The sequence below is a fragment of the Cydia strobilella genome, chromosome 5 (assembly GCF_947568885.1).
Source record: "Cydia strobilella chromosome 5, ilCydStro3.1, whole genome shotgun sequence".
Taxonomy (NCBI): domain Eukaryota; kingdom Metazoa; phylum Arthropoda; class Insecta; order Lepidoptera; family Tortricidae; genus Cydia; species Cydia strobilella.
In genome coordinates, this window is record NC_086045.1 from 17,841,669 (window position 1) to 17,869,315 (window position 27,647).

The following is a 27,647-nucleotide window of genomic DNA, read 5'->3' on the forward strand; positions in this document are numbered from 1 at the left end:
GTAGTTTATGTGACTGCTACATAATGAAAGGCTTTAAGGCCGTTCCATCGGTTTGCCGCTGTCACTGTCACATTTCGCAAGTAAGAACGGGAAAGATCATGCGCGCCAAGTGTCAATTTTGATCCAATTTTATCGATTTTTATTTATTTTAAAAACGTTACCTTACAATATCGAAATTCGAAAGCTATGAAATTACTATTTAAGTTAAGATTGTTTTTCTTCTTTTTTTTGTTTATAGTATCACATAATAAATAACCGAGTAAAGTTGGATTAAAAGTCCGAGTTAGAGGTTACTTTGGGAATAAATTGTATCGAGCGAAGTGTCATAATTCGTGTATCGGAAGCTATGTTGTTAAAGATAATATAGTCAAGAACTACATATATTGTTTCCACGTCTACGAATATCAACGCCTCTTAGAAAAACATGATCATATAAGGAGATTCTTCGCTATCTGGCTCAGGGAACCGCCTTACAGATATACAGATATACAGATCTTTATTGGTAAAATAAAATACATTTTACAAGTCATTCAAATTCTTAAGAATAACATAAAAATAAAATTAATATTCACAATGATAAGTAAAATAAAAATAAAATAAAATAGATATGAGTGTGGGTTTATGAAACGAGCTAAAAGCATGTTTCATAAAAACATCACACGAATGTTTTAATGCCTAATTATGTACTGTTACATACGAGTGTACGTTTGTTCACACTGCACTGCTGCATTTGATCACACTGTTTTCAATTGACATTTCATTTCGAATAAAACGACATCTCGACTGATTATAGAAATGATATTTTGAAAATTTCATACTTTTACGATTGTGATTGGTAAAAAATTTGTGTCCATGTTCTTCAGATGTTCTTTAATAGGTACCATAGACAAAACTGAAAGGTCATATTAACACAAGAAAAATCATCTCATCTTCCTCGCGTTGTCCCGGCATTTTGGCACGGCTCATGGGAACTGAGGTCCGCTAGACAACTAATCCCAAAAAATCACGTAGGCACTAGTTTTTACAAAAGCTACTGCCATCTGACCTTCCAACCCAGAGAGGAAACTAGGCCTTAATAGGATTAGTCCGGTTTCCTCACGATGTTTTCGTTCACCGAAATGCGACTGGTAAATATCAAACGATATTTTCTTACATATGTTCCGAAAAACTCATTGGTATCTACGAGCCGGGTTTTGAACCCGCGACCTCCGGATTAAAAGTTGCACGCTCTTATTACTGCTAGGCCACTAGCGCTTCTATAGATGGATACAGTTTAAGGAAAAAACGTGCCTCGAAAATCAAGAAAATTTGATTCTCGATCAGATGGCGCCACTACTTTTGGCCTACTTTCGAATAGATGGCGTTGACGGTTTCGTTTGTTATTTAACAATTTTAACGCATACCAGTGAAAGAACATGGGTCAAAATATTATAAAAATAATAAATGCATATAAAAAAACATTTATCCATAAAATATAAATACGTTTTTTGATATTTTTATTTTTAGCTTTAATCGTGTGTCGATAGATGGCAGTGAATTTACTGTGGCTACAAAATTTACTATGACAGTACCCCTCTATCCTATTATATCCTCTTTGATATTAACACAAGAAAAATAATAAGTAGGTACCTAATAAATATTAATAATAACGATGGGCCGTCCTTGGTCCAGGTACCTTAATAATTTCCTCTAATTGTAAAATAATTATTTCTCGTCTTTAAATTCTGTTATTGTAAACTATTTTCGTGCAAAAGGAGTAGTAATGAACATTTTTTTTTTTTTTTACTAAAACAAATTCGTCCAAAAGGGAGCACACGTAAGAAAATTATCTAACTAAACGATAATTTATGCACCGGGGCTCATATCCCCCCCTAATTAAGATAGAACCTTGTTTTACAGTTAAGAATAATATTATCTATTAATTACCTTTATAATATATCCACATCTCAAAGAAATCAAGTCATTAGTTTGGACAAAAAAGTTTAATTTTCTTCCAAAGACCAGACACCAGTAATAAAGTTATATTTTCAGCCAGGGAGGCTAAGGACAGTTTTTCGGCCCGGCCACGACTTTGTGCAACTGGCGGCGACGGCGGCGGCGGCAACCATAGGTGGTAACGAAAGGTCCGACCGCTGTGTCTCGCTCTAACCTATGGCCGCCGACCGCTGACGCCGCCGCGCGCGATTTCGTGGCCGGGCCGTTAGTGTTTGGCCAGGGCCATTAGTACCCTGAATGGGTTTTTTATATTTAATTATTTATAGTCAATAGACTTATTAAAGTGTCATCGCATTTAGGAACCTATTATGTACTTTCTATCTATCAATATTAAAAGCTGCTCTGTCGCTGCAGCATTTTCCATTCCAGCCTATTCTAGGCTTTCGTTTTCACCTCCTGGTATGAGAATGGCTACAGCACCATTCTTTTATCCGTGTCATGTATGATATTCTAGGTCTTCCTCTTTCTCTTCCTTTCTCAATTCTACCCTCCAGTATAATTTTGTTTAGCCCTTCGTGTCGGAGTATGTGATTGTGACCTATACATTTAGCTCTACGTTTTTCAATGGCGTGCATTGTGTGTGTTTATGTACTTTGGGGGTTCGATAAAGAATTAACGATAAAAAAAATTAAAGACCATAATAACCATACCTAATAGGCACTTGTAATAATTTGATACGGTTTCGTTGATAGAGGATAATCGTCGGTCACCATCATAATCAACTGATATCAATCTACGGGCTTTATGGCATTGATAACCATTACATTAATGTAACTTTATGTAATTGGTTTCTAATTAACTAATTATATAATAGCTATATGTATATCGAAATCGATGAAATTTTATATAGGTACCTAATACCTAATATCCGGGCTGAAAGCTTCTAACGGCAAGTTATTAAACAATATGTTTTAAGTGTTGATGTATGTAATAATAATAACTATATTAAGTATAGGTATAGGTAGGTAGTCCGTATTTGTATACGAAAAACATAGATTTCTATGGTATTTTAGTGGTAAAGTTACAGCTTTTTCTATAAGTTCTATTTCAAATATGTAGCCGATCATTTACATCAAACTGAATTTAATTGAATGTTACAGGTAAACTACAGAAGAATGTCCAACACATCTTAATGCTGCTGGAAACAACGTCTACTTTTACAATCTATAATATTTACACGGTGGATAATCGTTTGCCTCTACACATCTTCGCCATTACCGCCACTTACACTATTGTTCTTCTTCAATTTGCTACTTTATAAGTCAAGCGTACTTGGTACCGTCAAACGAGGGAATTATAGACAGGTTTCAAGTTCACAGGCAAGAAAACATATCGATACCTTTGGGTTCAATTGGCGTAAAGGACAAAATCGAGCTAAATTTTTGATGTGTATTAGAAAAGTACTCAAAATGTTAGTCTCTTTAACCTGAATTAGCAATCATATCTATAAATTAAATACTAAAGAAGTATTAGAGTTTTGAATGATTCACGGTTAGTTTCACTAGACTTATATAATACAAAAGGTAATCACGGTCTATATCCCGGTCAATATAAGTCTAGTAAAGAAGTATTGGTCAAAAACACAATGAATGTCCTTTACGCCCATTAAATTTTTGTTTAGTAGGGGGTCGTAAGTGACGTTTTTAGACAATTTTATTCCAAATTCGGGGTGTATTAGTTACCAGCCACGGTACACATGTTAACTGTTTTCAGCATAGGTAGTTTACAAATTTGACATGTTTATGTGAAATAGTTTTTGAGTTATGAGGGGGTCAAAAGTGGCTCCAAATGGTTCGTGTAATATTACTATCTATATACTATACATATAAATCAATTTGACCCGAAGCACCAAAAAATAAAATAAAAAGGAGAAGAGTTAGGACATCTTTTTTTAGTATGGATAAAAAATATTTTTTGTTCAGAAACCTATTGTGTGTGGTATTATATGAAAGAGCATTCTGAGACGGTTCTAAAAATATATCACATATTTACATTTCAGTCACGTGTTTTAAATTAAAATAAAATTAATTTTGAAAACATACCAAGTTCGGGCTCCTTCAGCTACGATATGGCAGTTTTTTTTACACAATATACCACAAATGATACGTGATACCCTCATATCTAACTCCAAGAAAGCAATTTTGAAAATAATTTCATTAAGTATGTTTGTTTTAGTTAATAAGTACGTTGCCTGCCGCGCGCGCAGTTTTGGTCAGAGTTAATAGATGCTGTTGATATGCACACGTTTACCGTATGGCCACTGTGTGCATGAGTCCGCAGTAATGTATGGTGTAAGAGTACGCGCGTACTCGTACAATCCAGCTGCTGATTTTTCTATCAATCCACTGTTGGTAGAAGAATCTCGAGACTGACAGATAGCTCAAGCAACTGCCAAATGTGCCTTTGGTTAGTTTTTGATGAGATACAAATTTCCCAATCAGCTTATGATGACCGATCACAAATTTACCAATATAAAGATCTTACGAAGTGTTCTTCGTTAGATGTTGCACAATCACCTACAGTAATTGAGGCACATATTTTCCAGGCAACTGCTGACTTGGTACAAAATATAGAAGAACGACATGCTAATTAGTGGTAAGCGGCGTGGGCCACACATATTGTAGACATTGTAGTAATTGGTATAATATGTATTACTTGTAGTGGCTGTTTGTTTACCTAAATAAATTGAAAAAAAAAGACGTCGCACTTTGACAATACTTTGCAGCCCTTATGTTTAATATCTGACCAGTTACTGGTGTTGACAGATATAGCGCATAGCATACATCACCTGCTTGTTTCCAAATTCCAAACGTTGAATCACCTTTTGTACCGCTCGGAGATATTATGCTTCTACCGTGCGCTAAATTTATTTTACAATCTGACGCACCAGTCAGATATTTTGAGTAGGAGTTCATACAAGCATGCTGTGGAGAAGGCTTTTACCTAAAAAAAGTGTTAAAAAAGATTAATCGTTTATTTGATAAAACACGAGTTACATATAAGATGTTAATAATTATGTACAAAAGTTCTTTACATGTCTGGCCGGAATTTCAGCATTCAAATATTTATCACAAAAATAATTACAAATATTAAATAACTATTACTATTAAATAGTACCTAAAATTAAAAACTGTAATAGATGTCATATATTAAAGAAAAAGTGACGAAGCCCTCCAGTGGTGAAGGTCGGATTCGAACCGGCGGGTGGCGGGGTGGCCTAGGGGTTCATGGCGTTAGCCGCGATAGCTAAAGACGCCGGTTCGAATCCGACCTTCACCACTGGAGGGCTTCGTCACTTTTTCTTTAATATATGACATCTATTACAGTTTTTAATTTATATACAGTAGTGTGACTACTTAAAAAACACAAATCAAAATATTTAATGAAATAATTCGATTTGTTCCCAAACTTGTTCAAGTACCTAAAATGTTAAAAAATGACAGTGTGTGTCAATGTCAAATTACTAAACTAAATTATCTAAAAATTATTAATTTTAACTAGTTGTATTTTTTTTTATACTACGTCGGTGGCAAACAAGCATACGGCCCGCCTGATGTTAAGCAGTCTCCGTAGCCTATGTACGCCTGCAACTCCAGAGGAGTTACATGCGCGTTGCCGACCTAACACTCCTCTCCCTCGAGCTCTGGCAACCTTACTCACCGGCAGGAACACGACACTATTAGTAGGGTCTAGTGTTATTTGGCTGCGGTTTTCTGTAAGGTGGAGGTACCTCCCCAGTTGGGCTCTGCTCTAGATCTGGAATGACATCCGCTGTCCTGTGCCCTACCACACAAAGCGAGATGTCATTCACAGTGCCCATACCTCTCTTTTGGACGTAGTTTAAGGACATAACCGGGTCCACGTATTAAATCATTAATGTCACAAAACAATTTTCCAACAGTAAACTATACAGTTCTTCACATGTCTGGCTTCAGCATTCTATTAAGCACAAAAATAAATTACAAATAAAAGAAGCATGACAGAATAATGTAAAAAAAATCGAATCAAATGTTAATATGTATCAATGTCAAATAAGGTACTTAACTAAATTATATATCTAAGTTATTAGTTTTAAAATGTTGTATTATAATCATTTATGTTATAAAAACAATGTTCCAATAATATGGGTAAAGTTTTTTACCTACTGTAAAGTTTTTTTCGAAAAGCCTTTCCTTCTAGTGTCCTTATACCAACAGGAATATAATTATACAACTTTATCGCCATACAGTAGCAGTTATTTTGGAACAGCTTTAGCCTTTGATGCTTCGGTATCTCTAGGTCGTATTTGTGCCGTTTATCGTTGCTCTTTTTTTGAACAAATCAATATTTTTTTGTAACAAATTTGCACATTAAATAATGGCTTGCAGCTATCTAGGTAGTAGGCCCCGCACATTGACCTCACACATATTTTTTTGCGCTTTAAAAACGCTATCGGCCTCGGTAGAGTTGCCCCATATTATTAAGCCGTATCGAATTTGTGAAGATACATAGCCGTGAAAGGCTGCAGTTGCTGCCGCTTCAGAGACAATTAATAGAACGCAAATGATACAAAACATAAACAAAACGATCGAGCTTATTACACAAGTGCTGCACAAGGGCTTTCCAATTGCAGTATTTATCAATATGAATACCTAAGAAAACTGCAGCATCAGTTTCCTTAAGTTGCACACTATTGAAGTTGGTGGTTAGTAACTACAATAAGATTAAGATTATTATCATCTAACCATTTAGTAATATCTGTTAGCGTGTGTAATATTATGACATGACATAGAGAATCACCATTCATCTCTTTAATTATGATAGTTGTGTCGTCTGCGAATAGTATTGTATCATTATGTGTGGCTCGAGGTAAATCGTTAATATATAATAGAAACAATATCGGCCCCAGTATACTGCCCTGTGTCACGCCGCATTTATTTACCAAGTAAGACCCGACCTCACAGCGTATATAGGGCCACAGTTTGGGTACGGGGATCTCTGCCCCTGTGGAGTTTTATGTTCTCCCCTATTCGTGGTAATCAAATGGAAAGTATAAATAATAAAAACAAAAATTCTGAAGATGTTATGGTGGGCGCTACAAGCGCCGGAAATGGTACGAACGGCGGCGTCTCCGGACTTAACGCGACGCCATCACAGATACGACTGCAGGAATGCTGAGTGTCGCTTGAAGGATCAGAGAGGATGCGCCGACTGTCTGAAGCAACGGACTCCGACGACCTTGCTGAGGGCAATGAGAGGGCTGGTGAGAAGCCGGTGGAAAGGCAGGTGGCCCAAAAACGGAACCATACTGGATCGGACGAGGATACGTGGCTGGGGAACCTGCCAAAAATCAACACAGCACGCAGAGGCGGGAAATGCGGAAAGACCCGCGGGGTGTTTACCAAAGCGAAGTCCATTGGGGCAAACGCGGGAAACGCCAAGGCCAAAACTCTGTTAAAAAGAAAGCTCGAAATAGGGACTTCTGGAAAAGAAGCGGATACAGACACAGGACATACATCCCAATCTCGTGGGCCAGCCTCCTACTGGATGAAGGACCAAGCATCCAAGCTGGTCATATCTGATGAGAAGGAGGAAATGGAGTACCAGGCCGTACCGTTGGAGGGCCGTCAGTCACCGGCTGACGGAGACGATGTGAATGTGGCCCGCGAGGCAGCCAAGACGGTGCTGGTAGAGATCAAGAAATCAATGAACATCAAAGGAACAATCCGCGGCCGCATTAACAGGGCGTGCCGGGTGATAGTAACGGCCATGGATAACATGGACTGCAGAGAGGGAAACGAGGAGATCCGTGCCCTACGGGCGAATAACAAAAGACTAAGGGTAGAGCTAGCTCATGCAACAACTGAGTTGAAAGCGCTAAGAAGGGCCTTTTCCGATCAGAATAAGAAGGAGACTCCAACAGGCAAAGTAACGGCTAGCCAGGCTAACCAGATCCTGGGGTCGTTAACGGATGCCTTATCTGAGCTTAGGGAGGAGCTGTCAGCGAGTCTCTTCAAATCGATTGGGGATATGGTTAATGCCCGCTTAGACGACATAAAGAGCCGCCTCCCTCCGGCGCCGGTCGTCCGTCCGCCATTGGCGGCGGACCGAAGTAAGGGACATGCGGCTGCAGCTACGACGGTTTCTCCTACAGCCTTCGTGGTTGATCTGCCGGATGATCCCTGGACCCCGTTGGCTGTCCTGTTGTATTTAGTCCCATATACTACCAATGTTCCTTACTGGACAGTAGGTAATCATGCAAGACTGGGAGCAATGTAGTCTTCTCGAGTCGGATTCTAAACACCACTTTTCGACACTGTCATCGAGCTTTTCTCAGACTTAAATAAAAACGTGGGGCGTTAGCGTTAGAAATCGTTATAAATATAAAGATGCATTTAAGTATTGTATAATATAGATATTTAGAAAATAAATAATTAGTAAACATTATATATAGATAATTTTACCTACGTCAGACTTACCTCAGAAAGCTCCACATTGCAAATGTATTCTTATATTTTTTTAAATCTTTCTCAACATTTTTAAATTTTTAAGTACCAACGCCCCACGTTTTTAAAAGCTTCCGAGTAATACCAAAGCAGGCTTAAAAAAAGTTTCTTTTGTTATTATTTACTGACAATTTGGTTTGACCAAAAATATTTTTTTAAACGAACGTCATTCGTTGCATTACCTTTTCCAGCGTTAAGTGATCACATTAATGGCTGTTAACACTCCACTTAATTGTGATGTAGGTAAACTAACAGGTTTTCCAGTGAATGTACCGTAAACACGAATTTATTCCAACACTACAGTCGTCAACCATGGTTGTAATTAAAAATAAAAACAAAGTTAAAGCTATTTTAAAAAGAAGCGAATATTTGTCAAGCGACATTTTGGCAGAAGATTCTGTAAAAGTATTTAAACCATATCGTCTTATACAGGAAGTGTTAGGATCATGCCGTGTTGATATTAAATACCGATTCGTTACCGCGCCCAGCATTTTCAAAAAATGCTACACAATTGTTTGTTTAGTATCAATTGCTCTTGCAACGTTTAGTTTTATGAAAAACTATTCGGAAAGACGTTATACTGACCGTGTCATGAACGGCATATGGACATGTGGGTTGTCGGGATTAATCACAATATATATGATCAGTATATTTCATGCTCGATTCTGCAACAACGAGGGTAATGTTCAGTTGCATATCAAGATGCAAAAAATAAATAACCTTATGAAGCTTCATAACAATAAGATGTATAACTTGCAGTATAAAATCAATTGCTTGAAAATTTTAGTTTTGGCGATTTCGTTCGTACTATTTATCATATTAAGTTTTGTAATAGCTGATGTCGACTATAAATTTTATGAAATTGTAATGCCATTGTGCTCATTAATATCCTTCGTAGTTGAACTAAGTTACACTTGCAGTTGTATAGAGTTCTTCTCTTTTCGAATTCGATTGATAAATGCAATGATAATAAATCATCTCAGAATGAGAAACATCAGTACTATTCAGATTGATCAAGGTCTCTTGGGTAAGTTTTTTGAGAACATCGCTGCGGAATGGCAACAACTCGACTCATGCGAACCAGACATGTATTTAAAAGAACTTTTACGCGGATACAGCTCATTTCAAGAGGTACATCAGTTTCAGGTATCTAACTATTTTTTTTATTAAGTAAACATTTTTTAACGTAATATTAGATTGTTTTAAAATATAATGTAAATATTAAACTAATATTGTCTTCGGTTACCGCGATAGTTACTCATGAAATAAAACTATGAAAACCATTTCGCGCTGGCTTGCCGTTTCAGCCTAAAGTGAAGCGACCTGCCTGGCTAGAGCGCCACTAAGTCTCTCACCGGGGTCTTTCTCAGACTCCTTAGACCGTGCCCCTTGTAGCCACAAATCCACAATGCGTTGCGAGACTTTCGCGAAAGATTTGAGAAGGCGTGCTAAAGCGTGTTAAGCGAGGTTTAGACTAGCAAGAACTTGCATGCAATTTACGTTACATTGCCGACTACTAAGGCAAACTGCATTCAAAATGTTTATAAGATACCACAATGTAATGAAAATTGCATGCAAGTTCTTGCTAGTCTAAACCTCGCTTAAGCCCCAAATCGTTTGACATTTACTGAAAAACATTTTTTTTTAAGTACCCACCTTCGTAACCATTATTAAGAGGAATGGGCACGGCCGGCCGCTTCTCCATACAAACGCAGTCTCCATTTTCCTGTATCATTATGAAAATATTTTTAGGTACATAATTTGATGTATATTTACCATAGCTAAACGCTACGTTTTCTACGTTTGACTTTTTTCGATTTTTTGATTATTGTAAAAATTAGGAGCGAAAAACTGATTTCATGCAAAAAAAAAATACTTCTAACTTTTATAATAAGTAATTAAAAATTCCAAAAACATAAACGTACACGGGACATAGCTGTGGTTGATACACAACTAATTGTGTCAAAATATATTGAATAATGTAAATATTAAGGGAGGAAAATGAGGACTACAGTTGTAAGAAAAGGTAATTTCGCGCGGGTCCTCCACTTTCGTCTTAAGTGCTTAAAGGAGGCGATACACAGATAAACAGACAAACAGACAAAAATTCTAAAAACTGTTGGAACGTGTTCTGTTACCGATTCTTAGTATCCCCAGCCAATTTTTTTTTCGAATATCTTCCATGTACAGACTTTCGACCCTCTTCCGCTTTATTATATGTATAGATAGATGATGGTTCATTATTTTCGTATGTGGGTATTTTTGCACTTTGCAGTTTTTCCTCAGTCACCCGTTGACCACGAACTCTGTAAAGAGTTCGAAACGTCGGGATGAATTCAATATACGCGATATAATCCATTTTCATAGTTTTATTTCAATATTAAATCGAGAGTGAATACACATCTTTTAGGTAAGCATGATCCATCCTAGACTGCATCGGCACTTACCATCAGGTGAGATTGCGGTCAAATGCTTGCCTTTTTGTAATAAAAAAAATATATATATTTAAACTGGCTCACTCATTTACTAAGTATTTAATTTAAGATGAATATCATTACTAGGATCGTCACCTACCTGCGGATGTGGGCCCGTTTTTAAATGTTTAATTTCACGGGAGTTTTCTACTTATCTATAAAGTCGCCATCAGATATATGGGAGCGGTCGAGGTACTCAAAAATATCTGAGCACGCACTCTTACCCCTTGACAATAGAGGCGTGTTCAGATATTTGTGAGCTCCTGGGAGGCTCCGATATATCTGAGGTCGACTGTACATCTATTCTGTATAACATAGAGATATTTACTTACAGATTCTGCTCTTTTTTATATCATTATTAGCGTGGATCTTCGTTACAGTGGAGTACGTAATACTCGCATTAAAAAATAATGCTGACTTGGTAAATATTTAACGACATTACAATCTGCCTAAGCTAACTCTGCAGCGAATTTATCATTGCAAAGTCTGCAGAGTTAGCTTAGTCCAACTCTACCTTCCCCATATGAGGAAAAAAATCGTTTTAATCCATGCATGCATAACTTTTTTTATCGTATTGTAAATTGTATAAAATACCTAAGCATAATTATACCTACTTATGTGACATTGCAGGAATCTTACTAGGTAAAATAAAAAAACCGGCCAAGTGCGAGTCGCACTCACCCTCCGAGGGTTCGGTACAAATTTAACTTATTTTTTACATAGTTTTCAGATTTTTCACTGTATTTGGAGCGTAAGACGATATTATAATAAGTTTTACAGTACATATGGTGCTACTTTACCGCACTAGTGCGATAATTAGCACAAAATTTAAAGGGCCATAGGTATGTACTGTAAAACGTTGTACGATACATGTGCAAATAGCTAATTCGCAACTCGTGTCGATTTAAAACACTCCCTTCGGTTGTGTTTTAATTTATCGCCACTCGTTGCGAATTTCCTATATTTCGCACTTGTATCGTATTGTACTATACTATAATACAATTCCAGAGCCTTCTAATAACGGACTTCGTGCAACTGACCGCTGTGGTTTTGGTGAAATGTTTTCTACTTTTGGCATTGTGTATCCAAGCTGAAAGATACTCACGAGATGTCAGAAGAACGAAACGACTTTTAATTATAATTATATCACGGTACATTAATGGTATGCTATTTAACTTTACAATATTAAAAAATTTAGGTAGTTATATTATAAGAAGATAATCGGCCCAATTCGAACAATGTTTTTAAGACGTAGACTAATGCTTATAAAGGATACCTACACCGTAGCCACTAGTTTGGTTTTTTTTTTCTACGATTACCAAGGTGAGCCCAATGTGAGCTTAGTTGCTGTGGCCTTGTCGATAAAGTCATATCGATGAACTATTGACATTTCTTATAATTTTAATTTTACTTGAACGGTTTACACTATACCTAAATGAACAGAAAACGCTTTTATTCTTTATCGTGGTTATCAGGTCACGATTATATCGTAACGACACATTAGAGAACGAAGGAAAAGTTCAAAGCTTTAATTACAATACTTAAACGGGTCTGTAATGCTTAATATAATTATAAAAAAACTATAATACCTTTGCTATTAAAACCATTTGATATATAATTATGTTATAATGTAACTTTTATTTTACGTTTCTTTTGTTATATTGTGATTTCGTCTAAACTCTCATTTATATAATGCCTATTATAATATAATTTCTAAGTAGTATCTTTTATATGGATTTTGTTATATTATATGGATTTTGTTATTTTAACAAATGTAAATACATATATATCGTATAATATATCTAAAATTATTTTTTGTTAGGTATTTTACTTTAATATATACCTTATGATCATTATACCAAGAATTACATTATTTATCCCGTTAATTAGGTATTACGGTAGTATATGACATTGATTACGTTGTTCAAAATTACGATATATCAAACAAAATAAAACAAAATTACGAAATATATAATATATGAAAAGTTATTATAAAAAATGTACTGCACCCCTAAATAACATCTACTAAAATATGCCCTTCCATAATGGGTCCTCTACGACTAAAGGATGACTCACGTTAGACCGGGCCGTGTCCGGGCCGGAGCTTCCGGCGTTTACTTTTCTATGACATGACAGGTGGTCAAGTCGTGCTTTCCATAGAAAACGAAGCGCCGAAAGCTCCGGCCCGGACACGGCCCGGTCTAACGTGAGTCATCCTTAGAGCACGTTAGTAGAACGTGATAAAATATTTCTCGTGACAAACTGTGCCACTTTTTTCAAAAGAATGAAGAATATAAGTAACGTTTACTTTTATTCGTGGGGTAACATTGATCATCGATTTTTAAACTAGAATTAATTCGTTTCTGAACGCTTTCATCATCTATTTCGGTTAAGAATTCCAACCACATCATAAGTTTGCGTTCAAAAAAAAATCAACCCCCTTATTCCTCAAAAATCTATGATCAATGTTTACCCCGCGAATCAAAGTAAACCCATTTTACGGTACAATGAAACTGTTAATTTCAGGGCCGTTGATGTTAAAAGCCATGAAAATGATTGATATGATAGAAGAAACTCCATCCAGTTTCTGTGTGTATGGCATGTGGCGGCTGGACGCGCGGCTTCTGCTCGCCGTGTTCAACGCCATAACCAGTTGGCTGGTTACTCTTCTGCAGTTTGCTTTTTTGTAGTCTATTAAATACTAGTGGCTCTGTGAGCTGCAGACCTCGCCAACCCCCATGACTCCGCCATTTTGAAATATTTCAAGAAACTGAAACGACAAAAAACCTAATTAATCATCGAGCCTGCTCACAAAATATCAAGAGAATCGGTTGAGAATTGCGACCTGTAGAGGAGAACATCCATAACGTTCATTGTCCATCGTAGTTATTTTGTGCAACAAGAGAGCAAAGTTCGGTATTTCTTCGGATGTTTATTTTGAGTCCCGTGAAGTGAATCATTCTTCAATAAGTAGGTAGATTCACGAGCGTATTTTAACGATATACTGTTGTTATATTACACTAAAATACTTACGTAAAATAAATTGGTGTTTCACGAAAAAAAAAATGTTTTTAATATTCTTCTTTTTTACTTTTTTGGGCTTCTATTATGAACCGTCAATATACTATAACTATATATTATTATGTGAAATTAAATAATTTATAAATATATAATATTAAATACAATATAATATATTAGTTGACGTCTAAAAGAGTTTCTGTTTCTTTCATTTTACTAACGACATGAGAGGGACAGAATTTAATGGAATCCAAGTACCTATTTCCATCTATTTCGAACTGATATGAAATTTCAATCTTCTTCTTCTTTTCATCCTGTTACTGACTTTCACTGACTCTAGTCCTGAGCAGCTTAGGTAACCTCCTCCCATTTCATCCCCAATACACCCAGCTCTCGCTCCACGGACCAGCGCCAAGTAAATTTAGGGCGACCATGTTTCCGTTTGCCGGGCGTCTTATCGGCGGGCGGCCGGGAAATTTCAATATTTTAACTCAAATGATCAAAATAAATGACATTTAAATAAGTATTTTCAATGATACAAAAACAATTTTGCGACTACGTACGCGTGTATTTGTATGTTGGTGGTTATATATGTATTCTATATGTTAGCAATAGGGACGGTTAATCATTTGTTAATCATTATACAAAGCATGAGATTTGTCTGTCATCACAACCTACAAAGTTTCAAGTCCCTAACTGAAAAAAATTGTTCTCGACATAATTCCTCTTAACCCCTTACTCGTAATTCCTCTTAACCCCTTACTCAGTAGGGGGTTAAGAGGAATTATGAGGAATTACTTCTAAGGGCTTAGAAGATTCTGAAGTCCACTATTTAAAAAATTGTTGCTCCGGATGCAAACTCAAGCCATTTTAACTCCCTAGCTAAAATAGCTAGCTATTTTTTCTCCCTTTTCTAAAAAAAATCGCTGAAATCACCTCTTGTTTTCTATCATTGTGTCTTTTTACGACACTTCAAGTTCACTATTTATAAAAATTTGTTGCAAACTTTCAACAATTTTTTCACCAATTAACTTATGGAATGAATTTCCAAAAACGGTGATATCAGACACTTGTGACAGACAAATGTCATGCGTTGCATAATTATTCAAAAAATGATTAACCGTCCCTACTGATATCTTTTGCTGCATAATGTTCTATGCTCATGTAGAATATATAACCACCAACAGTCCAACATACAAATCCACTCGTAGAAAATCGCGGCCAACAGCTAGTATTACAATATATAAGGCAGAAGGAAAAGTACCTACGTAACGTAATTATATTTTTTTGTCTTTAGAGTGTGAGCTTTATCTTTGCAAAAATATAAATTAAGGCTCCGTTGTGCTGGAATCAACCAACGAAGTGAAAAACCAGCCAAGAGCGTGTCGGACCACGCATAATAGAGGGTTCAGTACTTTTATACTATATAAAGGGCGCATCTTAGTGACACTTAAGTTTTTTTTACCGGAAGACGCAGCGTGGGAAGGCCCCAGACTAGATGGACCGACGATCTGGTTAAAGTCGCGGGAAACCGTTGGTTGAGGGCAGCGAATGACCGTTCGTTGTGGAGATCCTTGGGGGAGGCCTTTGTCCAGCAGTGGACATCTTTCGGCTGAGATGATGATGATGATTTTTTAGTTTAAAATTTTCTATTGTTTTCCTACGCCTTGGGCAATAGTTGGAGGGGAGACGACATTATTTTTATTATTTTTTATTCATTACATTTTGAAGTTTTGAAGCGATTTTTTCAAAAGCATTCACTTAATCAGAACCTTTTTTTTGGAAACCTTAATTTTATTTAAAAAAAATGAGAAGCCACGCGTTGATTTTTTCTCGGGGAATCATCGGGCATCCTGTAGGAGTCTGAAGACACTGTCCGTATTTTCAGTACCTATACTTGGATCTACTGAAAATCATGAATGGACAATATTGACACCGCAGCCAGCAAAAAATTCCAAGTAGGTATAAGTGATCTGATTTGAAAGCATTCGAAATTTCTCAAAAATTTCAGAAAAAAAACCGTAAACAAAGGAAAATTTCACAATATTGACACCGCAGCCAGCAAAAAATTCCAAGTAGGTATAAGTGATCTGATTTGAAAGCATTCGAAATTTCTCAAAAATTTCAGAAAAAAAACCGTAAACAAAGAAAAATTTCATTTTGGAAATGGATAATTTCGATTCCCATACATACTAGAAGTTTTCGAAATTTTACCATGTGGAAGTTTTGCAATTTTGGAAATTTTCTGACGGCACATATCAGTAGGTGCCTACGAGGGGCGATCCAAAAGTAATGATAACTGCAGATATGTAAAACAACTCAAGTGGCCAAAACCTAAATTTATCTCTCAACAGAATCTCCAAGCAAGCCACTTATTCCATCTTTTCTCCAGACCGCGAATTCCATTAAAAAATATTTTTCTCGACTCTTCAAAGCGGCCATGACCTCATTGTTGTCCGATTTTTTTTGCCTTCGAGGTGTTCCTTCAGCCGTGGAAACAGATAAAAGTCGCTGGGGGCAAGGTCTGGTGAATAGGGGGGATGTTCCAGCAATTCGAAGCCCGCATCCTGGATTGCAGCCATTGAAACCCTGGCCTTATGAGGACGTGCGTTGTCTTGGTGGAACAGTACCACAGCACGTAGTTTACCCCGTCGCTTCTCTTTGATAGCTTCCCGCAATTTTTTGATTTGTTCTGCGTAGTATGAGCTTGTGATCGTTGCTCCCTTTTCCAGGTAATAGATCGGTTTGTGACGAATTGGTATTACCACGTCACCATACTGCTGCATTTCGAGGTAGCTTCAAATATTATTATTATTACGAGCCTATTGTGTCCCACTGCTGGGCAAAGGCCTCCCCCCTCTTCTTCCACTCCTCCCGGTTTTGAGCTACATCTGGCCAGTCGCTCGAAAAGGAGTCCAAGTTATCCCGCCATCGCCGACGAGGTCTGCCGGATCCCCGGTTTGACTCATGGGGCAGCCACTCTGTGGTTATTTTGGCCCACAAGTCATTCGGCATGCGGCAGACATGACCAGCCCAGTCCCACTTTAACTTGTCCGCTTTCCGAGCTACATCTATTATTTGGGTTTTAGAGCGCAGCGTAGTGTTCCGGATGCGATCCCCGAGTTTCACACCTAATATGCTGCGCTCCATACCTCTCTGACAAACCCCGAGTTTGGACTTCTGAGCTTCCGTCAAAGACCAAGTCTGAGCACCGTAGGTGAGGACTGGAAGTATGCACATGTCCATGAGCCTACGTTTGAGTGATAGAGGTAGGTCTCCCTTCATGAGGTGTTTCATGGACCAATAGCTCTTCCAGGCGTTCTCGGTCCGTCTGTCGACCTCTTTTTCTTGTCGCGCCTGGAAAGAGACTATTTGGCCCAAATAAAGGTATTCATGGACATATGCAATGTGTTCTCCGTTTACCTCAATCCTACGTTTTGTGCTGTTAGTCATGACTTTGGTCTTTGACATATTCATCTTCAGTCCAACCTCGAGGCTTGCGTAGCTAAGGTCTTCTAGCATATGATGTAGCTCGGATGCCGTTGAGGAAAAAAGGACAATGTCATCGGCGAAGCGAAGGTTGGTTAACCTTTTCTCTCCGACAACCAACCCCTTGTCTCCCCAACGCGGCGCAAGCTTCTGGAAGACATGTTCTAATGTGCTGGTGAAAAGTTTCGGCGATAGCGGATCTCCTTGTTTTACTCCCCTTTGCACTTCGAAGGACGGGCCAGAAGATTGTAGTTTTATGGCGGCTGTACTATGTTTGTATACGGTGCTTAGAAGTTTGATGTAACTAGGGGATATTTCTTGGTGACTTAGAGCTGTGAAGATGGCATGGTGTGATATGCTGTCAAACGCTTTTGAATAGTCTACGAAGGCTAAGTAGAGGGGGAGATTATGTTCGTGGCATTTTTCGATAACTTGGTTTAACGTTCAAATATACAGCAACGAAATGCTGGAATAATATACCTCCACCCCTCAAAAACACAACAATAAGTAGTTTTAAATTGCGGTTTAAACAATATCTTTTAGCAATGCAAAACTCGCTACCTCTTGATACTAGACCCACACCGTCATATTTAAAATGATTATATCTATGCACCTTATGTCTTTATTTATTTTTATCTATATTAAGTATTTTTGCACTCATATCTATCATAAGCTCATATACTTCCTTTAATACATATGTAACTATTAAATTCAGCTTACACACCATACTAGCAATTGTTCTGTCCAAATTCTAATACATATAGTTTACACTCATACATACATGTTAGCATAATTCTAAGCCATTTAGTTTTCGACTAACAGCGAGTAAGGGATAATGTATCAAGGGTCTGCCTGAAAACCAGCGTTGTAGTAAATACACTGCAACATTATGCTGAGGCAAGCTCCTATTTAACACGCATGAATATTTCTCTCTGATATGTGCAACTCAATTTCTTAGTTTTTTAAGTCTAAATTTAAGGTTTATCTGTAAAAAATGTACTACGCTATCTGTTCACTCTGCCATTTCATGTGATGTTGAATAAAAATGTTCTGTTCTATTCTATTCTATTATGACCCCTTCGGCATCTCAGAACACAGACGCCAATACTTTGCCCGCTGAACTGGCGACCTTGAATTTCTTTGGAGTCGGGGAAGACGGTCGCTTCCACGTCATAGACTGCTGCTTGGTCTCCGGATCGAAATGGTGAATCCAAGACTCATCCACGGTGACAAATCGTCGCAAAATACTTTCAGGGTCAACTTGAAATTTTTTAAGATTGCTTAATGACATCTTGTATCGAATCTTCTTTTGGTCGTCAGTTAACATTGTGGGCACCTAACGAGCGGATACTTTGTTTATGTGCAATTCCTCGGTTAAGATTCGTTGAATGCTGCGATACGAGATCCCTGTGACGTCATTTAAATATCTGATCGTCACTCTATCAGTTAAAACTAAATCTTCAATTTTTTTGACGTTGTCCTCAGTACGGACGATGGACGGCCGGCCCTCGCGGTGTTCGTCTTTAGTTGATGTCCTACCCATATTACACTCCTTGCACCAACGTGCAACTGTAGAATACGGAAGCGCAGAGTCCCCCAATGTTCCCGACAATTCAAAATGTATATAATAAAGATTTAGTACACATTTTTTTCAAGCAGAAGTACTTAATAACGGCTCTCACTTCCGTTTTATCCATTTTCGCGTATTTATTCCGACAAGTCATGATTAAATGGAATAAACTCACTGACAGATATATTTTTTTCTTTTTCAATTAACTGGCCAATAGAAATACATAATAGTTGAGGTAACCGCTTTAAAAATAAAACCTCTTTTTACCTTATTCCGTCATTAAAAGGTTAAAAGTATTCAATTATCATTACTTTTGGATCGCCCCTCGTACATACATTAGGCGTAATAAGTAGATCAACATAATAATCATATTTTCACATGAATATATAACGCAATCACTTTTATAGGTTGTTAATAGCGTTATTTCTTTGCCGATGTCGATGTACCGAATTGAACTTAGTCATTATAACTATCAGACATTTTAGTTTAAAAGGCACTATCATAAAGACGCATCATAGTGAAATAAATACATACTAATACGAATTCTTTTAATATGTCTGCATCAGTCAGTAATATAAATAGGTTCACAACAGGAGACGTGCCCGGAAGGAATATATTGTACAAGGGTTTTATTGAAGTATTTGTTCCATTTCGTATTGTCCAGTTAAAATTAGGATCGTGTCGAGTGAACATACGCGACCAAATAGTGACCGCACCAACTGCCGTTCAAAAGATCTACACAATCGCCTTGCTTATTGCATCGACTTTTCTTGGCAGATCCTTCATCGTTACCTATTCAAAAATATATTTTACCGGACTCCAGTTGACCTACATATATCTTATAGGTGTATCTACCCTACATTTCACGTTCTCTCTAAGCGTACTTCATTGTCGATTTATCAACAACCAGGGAAATGTTGAATTATACAAAAAAATGCAGAATGTCGATCGAATTATGAAAATAAATTGCTCAAATGATGTTCAATTAAGAATGAGCCATTACAAGCAGAACCGCACAGCAGTGTTTTCGTTGTTGTCAGTCTTTAGTGTGTTGATCTGCGTCAATATCTACCTAAACTACGGAATTATCAGAGTCCATGAGATACTTGGCAATAACTGGGCTCTCGTTTCTTACGCTTTTGAAATGGTTTGCTGCTCTAGTCACATTAAATTTTTCATTGATCGAATGAATCGTGTTAATTCGATAATTTCCAACCATTTAAAGTCGGAGCAAATCGGAGGAAGGACATTACTTGTAAAATCAATTAATCTTAGAAATAAGCGCCAGGATTTTGAATCAACCGCGACAGACATATATTTAAACGAGATTTTTTCTACATTTATTTGTTTTCAAAACCAATATCAGTTTCAGGTAGCTACCTACTTATTTTGCTATAAATAGAAATACATAATAGTTGAGGTCAATAAATAATGAACATACTGTGTATTTTTTTAGATTTATTTATTTTGCCAGTTATTTGTTGTATATCTGGTGGCATCTTTCCGATATACAGTTATTGCACTGCAAAGCACTATTCCTCTGGTATGTATTCCCATAAAGTTCGTTTAAGCGAATACTTCACTGAAAGTGTGACCGCGCCACTATGAAGCCTAACCATGAATATATGACCAAGATCAGACCATTGTCAAGAGGCTATTATTCTCATTTATATGGCAACAGTTCAGTATAGTTTGAACAATGTGGATTGGCAACTCGTTTTTTTTGACACATACTTTTATTCACCGTAATCAAAATCAGAATCCAAATATTGGGTGTTCAGATATTTTTATTGTCGGTTTTTCTTTTTTACCGTATAATCATGCATTTTCTAAATTTTCTTACGCATCAGCGCATCACACATATGAAAGGACAAAATTACCTTACATAGGTTCTAGTACATAGTCAATCAACAAGATTGATCGTCTCCAGAGCCTATATAGTAAATATTTTTCAAACTCAAACTAATTTTTGTTACTGTAAGTATTTCCCCGCTTGTAGGTATAACATAACACTACAATAACCAAGTCGATGTTTCGCTCATGATTATGTATAGTTATGGACATTTTTTGACATTTATTATTTAATATTCAACACTTAATTATTATTCAAGTAAACCACCACCATACCACCACAAGACACTGACAACAGTGACAACCTATCATTAAAATTATTGCCAGTGTAAGAAATTCGTTCCAATGAAATTTCGCAACATGGCGCATGACTGGTCAGGCTTATTTTCATAGGAATTTAACATATCAACTTCCATTAGATATATATTGTGATGTTCGCATTTTCATTCATCACTCATCAGATAACAGTAAAATAACTTGGTATAATTGTAATTTCAAACAGTTTATTTCCAAAAAACCAAAAACATTAAAAAAAATCTAAGAACTAAGAAATAATTGTAATTAAAACAAATTGTTATTGCACCATACAGTAAGGGCCCTCTACACATGCTTCACACTCTAGCGCGAATCACGGCGCGAAGCCGCGAACGCGAGTGTGACGTCGAATTCGCAGATTTTTCACGCCTTGTTCCTATTTTCTGTCGGTTTTTCGGCCCGCGTCGAAGGAAGCGCGAAGCGTGAACTTGCAAGAACATTACACATACCTATATTTATGTTACATTTATTAAAAATATATGTATAAGATAGTCTTTTACAAAGACACTGGATGTCTGCACTTATAAACCCCCATTCAGGGGATATATATTTTTTAAATTAAGGTAGTTGTGTATAAATAATTTTAGTATAAATAACCTAGCTTTTAAGTAACGAACTAACAAATTTGGAACACCGTGTCTAAATAAAGAAATTATTTATTTATAAGTGTTGTATTTTGTGTTCCACGCTCTGTCGTTTGCCAAGTCGGTACAGCTAGAGCTAGTTAGAACGGACTCTACTTATTAATAAAATTAAAGAAAGCATGTCAAGACCGATTTGTCCGATTGATGGTATTTATTTAGGCAAGCGAGCAGATGATCGCCTGATGGTAAGCGATTACCGTCGCCCATGGACACCTGCAACACCAGATATTTTCTATAGAGCCAACTTTATGCAATCGTATAAATAATCCAACGTAAAATCTACTTCAGAGCTTTTAATACGTCATATGCAATTCGAAACAGATACCATAAATCGGGCAAGGCTTATTATATCGTTTTAAAAGCGACCATGACTAAATACAATAAACAATTTTCAGAGAGCTTTGTTACTGGACATTTTGATGACGGCCACAATGACGCCTTTAAACATTTGTATACTTCTCTTGCTCAGCGTCCGCAGCGAAATGTTTCTACGTGAAGTGAACAAAACAAAAAAGCTCTCCAACTCTATTCTGTCACGTTATTTAGACGGTGAATATAAAAGGTTGAGTCCAGGAGAAGAACGATGACAAAGAATTTTTTCCTTTAATATTATTTTTGGGTTGTACATATTACTCCGTATTTTTTAAGAAAAGCATTACCGAGGTAGTACGTGTGTAGCCGAAATACGAATTACTTATTTTTTGAATAGGTGTCATAAGTACTTAGTACTTAATATTAGGAAAAAATAATCTTATCGTTTTTCCCCTGGAATCTTGGCGGCAGATGTTGCCCAAGTGGCTGAGGCCTTAGGCACTAAATGAAATAAACCATTGCTTTCCTTTTTAGCCTATCACATTTTCCAAATGCTTAAAGCCAACGACGGTTGTTAAATAGGCTTTAATCTACTATAAATTGGTCTGGGATTTTTTAAATTTTTAGTTACCTATTTAGAAAATTCTATACTGGGGGAAATTTTTGGAGACGGTGTTTTTTCGACATTTGTATGGCAATTTTTTATTTTTGAAAAATCAGATTTATAATCATCGTTTTAGGAAGGATTTTAACAACAAAAAATATACTGTAGGAGGCATCACTCTAATTTTATAGTCCATATCTAGCTAATATGGACGTTTAAATATTGACATTTGTATGGCACTATTCAGCTATTTGTAAGGCGGTTGACATGTATATAGCCTTTTTTCGACATTTTATGGCAGTATAAAATTTTTTATGGCACTAGTTATTATTTTTGTGGCATTTGTAAGACCCTGACGACATTTGTATGGCACCTTCCGACATTTGTATGGCACTGTGTCGACATTTGTATGTCACATTCGAGATTTATATGTTCAAAGTAGCCGTACAAATGTCGACAATAATGTTTTTTGACCATTTTTCGTATATTATGTACCCGATTTGCGTATTTATTAAACACAACATTCTTACATTATATTGCTAACTTGTATTTTAATGAAACACATTTTTAATTCAATTGTATATCAATAAATAAGAACCCATACCAATGTCGTAGTAGCCGTACTCAAATACATCGCTCGAAAAGATTAACTGTTCTTCGGTCAAAATTGTCAAAAATACCATTTCTGTGTCCACTGCCGTTGAAGATAGAAGCCTAAGTTATGTATTTACTATTGTATTGTTAATTAAAATGTAATGGTAGATCAATAGATAGGGAGGAATCCTTGAGTCATACAAAAACAGTGCCGCGCGGGACAAACACAAAAAGGCTTTGCTGGTTTTATTTTAATAAATAACGCATTATTTTTTATAAATAAGTAAATCTATTCTCTAAATAATTATCTATATAAAAATATCAAGTATTTGATAATACGTTGCCTACATACATCCAAACTTATGATTTTTTTCCGAACAAAACTGCATGTGGGGACGCGAAATAGCGGTAGATTTCGCCGTTTTTAGGGTTTCAAATTCGATTTTATCACAAACAATACATACATATTACTTAAGGAACATAAGTATATTTTTTATTAGTTTATAACATATATAATGAAAATATACCCATAACGATACTGTTCGTTCAATGTATTTGGATATGCTCATTTGAAAATTGACCCACTGACTCATACTCTGTAGAATATGACGAATTTTAAATTTGAACTTTTAACCAACGCATTTTGAGAATTTCGCTTGTACAAGCAGAAAAACTCTTTTTTAGGCTTCCGTACCCAAAGGGTAAAAACGGGACCCTATTACTAAGACTCCTCTGGCCGTCTGACTGTCCGTCTGTCTGTCACCCAGGTTAGGTTAGACAGTTGAAATATTCACAGATGATGTCTTACTGTTGCCGCTATAACAACAAATACTAAAAAGTACGGAACCCTCGGTGGGCGAGTCCGACGTCCGCGTTTACATATCATTATGTTACCTTTTTTCTGACGTTTCAGCCAGGTTGCAGTAGGTCACGGAAGAATGACGCCCGCGTCAGACTCGCGTTACCTCGTAACCCCGCTACCGCGTTACCGCGTTGGACCCGTTAACGACAATAACTCTGTTTAAAAAACGCGAGAGTTTAAAGTGTTATATTTAAAAAGCCGGCAAAAATGTGGGTTGTCACCCGAACTTTTTAATCGAATCAAACACATTATAAATCATAAATAATTATCTTACGTCAAATCAAAAGTTAAGCCAATAAGGGCAACAAGTCAAATACTCTGTCGGGCTAGAAAAATTATGAAAGGTTGTCTGAAGAAATTGCTTTTAGCGATAGGTACAAGCGCCTGTTGTGTGGCTCTATCTTTAATCAATTGTTTTGTTTCTAAATCTGTTTCATTGAGGTTGTGCAATAAAGAGTATATTTATTTTAGCTAACTTAACGGTTTCACTCACGTATTTTTAGTCACTCACGCGACATGTTTCGGAGAGCCTAGTCTCCATTTTCATACTTACTCATACGTACTGACTGAGTACGTGACCCCCGCCCGTCGTGACCGCTACTCACTCAGGCACTGTTAGTGCTTGAAAATGGAGACCTAGGCTCTCCGAAACATGCCGCGCGAGTGAAACCGCTAAATTAGCTAAGTTAATATGTCTCACGGTAGTTTAAATTCGAGTATATATATTTATCAATGTAACTACTCTTCCAGGCCCATTGCGACAAAAAGCTAAGAATATGCTGAAGATAATAGACCGCGACCCTCCCCGCTTCTGTGTATACAATATGTGGAACATGGACGCGCGCCTCTTGCTCAACATTTTCGCCATTATAACAAATGCATTTGTCATTATCCTACAATTTTCATTTACGTGAAGTATAATATTAATTTGATCTATTCTTACATAACTACAAACATTAAATAAAGTATCGCATATGTGTTATGTTTTCTTATTAGATACTAAACATAAAACGAAAACATGTAAGATCCTCAAAAAGGAGTCACGATTAACTCACTAGGCAAAATGTAAGGCACATTCCAGCATAAACTAAGTTAATTTCCAAAGACACTGGTGAAGATAAACAATAATTATTTTTTATCTAATGAGGCATTTCCGAGTGTGCCTTAGATTAACCGTACCTATAAGTGTTGTTAAAAGACTAGTCTTTAAGACTTTTGAACCTTAACGACTCAAAAATTACCTTTAAGGCTCAAGCTTTGAAAGCTAGAGCGTTAAAGGTTTGCTCACAAAGCGGTTTAGAACCTTAACGACTCAAACTTTTTATGACTTGTCAAAATGAAGTCTTTAAGACTCGGGCCTCATAGGGAACTCTAGCTTTTTAACTTAAGCTCAAGCCCCCGAACCTTAAAAGCTTGTGTCAAGCTTAGAGCTCATACGTTGAGCTCTCTTTGCAGAAATTATTTTTGTGTAGAGAATTTACGAATATTATAATATAGATAGGTATCTATATCGGAAGAGTAACTTAACATCAGTTAACGCATTTACTGCCTGCAACGTATACAGGGTGGACCATTTAGAACCGTGATTCCGTTGCGTATATCCAGATACATTTTCTATGAAACTATATTTAAAAAGTTTCCCGTTCCGTTCCGTCCTATATGAGTGAGTCATAAGAAATAAAAATAAAAGTATTTAATTTTTTTTTTTAAATACCTATTCACAACGTCAACACCCCACACAATAGGGTTGGAAGAAAATAATTCACCCCCATTCATGTGATAGAGGTACCGAAGATTTTTTTTGTTTTTGCTCGAGCACTCTTTATCAGCGTGTTCACATTTCACAACACATACCTATTCATACCAAGTTTCAACTTTCTAGTACTAGTCACTGAGCCAACCCGCGGACTGACAGACAGACGAACGGACAGACATGGCGAAACTATAAGGGTTCCTAGTTGACTATACGGAACTCTAAAAACGCGATAAGTCATAATTATCTTTTTCTGTTTTTCCCTATTTCACAAAAACGTATTAAATTTTACCCTACCCTATAGCATAGGTTGATCTTATTTGTTAAAAGCTTTTACTTTTTCCTCCAAACCTTTACTGCTAAAAACCTTACAGACTTAAACCTTCAAAGCTTAGGAGGCTTTAAAGCTTGAGGCCAAAAGACTCGAGGTTTCTTTGCTCGTAAGCAGCAACACGAACTCTTAGTTCGAGTCGTTAAGGTTCCGAGGCTTTAAGGTTCGAGGCTTCAAGGCTCAGCAGTCGCGACTCAAGCCTTGTAGTTTACGCCTCAAAGCTTAAATCCACAACACTAGTACCTATAGTCTAAGATACCGCTACAAATTTCTGCACTTATTAATTGAGTCAGTCAGTCAATACATTTGAAATGAACATTCTTATTTATTAAATAAAAATATGAAAACGGATTATGTCGAGATGTATTATAAATTCAATATACGCGGTATAATCCGTGTGCATAGTTATATTCCATGAGTAACTATCGCGGTAACCGAAGACAATTTTATACTCATTTATTGTTTGTTGCTAGGCAAAATCTAGCCGTACCATCGCCCACACTCACTGTTGAATCTGCCGTTAAATGATAAAATGTGTAACTCATGTTACAGCGTTTTATGTTGCCTTGGGTCAAATGATTCCTTTCATGTTCTTCTATCATCCCCTTTTTTCAGATTTCTATTAATTTTAATGTTTTTAATTATATATCCATTTTAAGAATTATACTTGCCATGTCATCTTTTTAGGATTCCGTACCCAAAGGGCAGAAAAAACGGGACCCTATTACTAAGACTCTACTGTCCGTATGTCTGTCACCACTCACCAGGCTGTACCTCATGAACCGTGATAGCTAATAGACAGTTGAAATCTACACATACATCTCATCTCAATCTACATAAAAGTATACTCTATCTATATAATCTACGGAACCCTCGGTGGGCGAGTCCGACTCGCACTTGTCCGGTTTTTTAATGAATCAGTTTATAACCAAAACATTGCAACTAGGAAATAATTGTGGCAAAATGATGTAACTATGGAGTTACAGCATTTTGCTAAGACGTCCTGAAGACTATTTTTGGAGGATCCTATTGGCAAAACACTTTATGGCTTATATTTAAGTAAATACACTAATTTATAAAAAAATATTAGTCGGCTATACTTATAAAATTCACTATTAGGTATTTCAACCTTATCGATACTAGTACTAGTAATATTATAAATACGAAAGTCTGTCTGTCTGTCTGTCTGTGTGTTACCTCTTCACGCTTAAACCGCTGAACCGATTTAGTTAAAATTTGGCATAGAGATAGTTGGAGTCCCAGGGAAGGACAATGGATACTTTTTATCCCAGAACTCACCCCTCAAGGGGGTGAAAAGGGGGGTAGAAATTTGTAACCGCTGAACCGATT

General features: G+C 36.7%; 1 protein-coding gene across 1 annotated transcript; it reads left to right on the plus strand.

The window, feature by feature from the left end:
* Positions 1–19,562: 19,562 nt before the first annotated feature.
* On the plus strand, positions 19,563–25,127 carry LOC134741788 (uncharacterized). Its single transcript, XM_063674683.1, has 3 exons — positions 19,563–20,424; positions 22,237–22,390; positions 24,964–25,127. The coding sequence occupies exons 1-3, from the start codon at positions 19,585–19,587 to the stop codon at positions 25,125–25,127; spliced, it is 1,158 nt and encodes a 385-aa protein (XP_063530753.1). The 5' UTR covers positions 19,563–19,584.
* Positions 25,128–27,647: the final 2,520 nt, after the last annotated feature.

Coding starts and splice junctions, on each gene's coding strand:
- LOC134741788 (XM_063674683.1), top strand. CDS start 19,585: ATGTCTGCATCAGTCAGTAATATAAATAGGTTCACAACAGGAGACGTG. Junction 20,425..22,236: donor TAGCTACCTACTTATTTTGC/TATAAATAGAAA, acceptor AACAATTTTCAG/AGAGCTTTGTTACTGGACAT. Junction 22,391..24,963: donor TCTGTCACGTTATTTAGACG/GTGAATATAAAA, acceptor CTACTCTTCCAG/GCCCATTGCGACAAAAAGCT.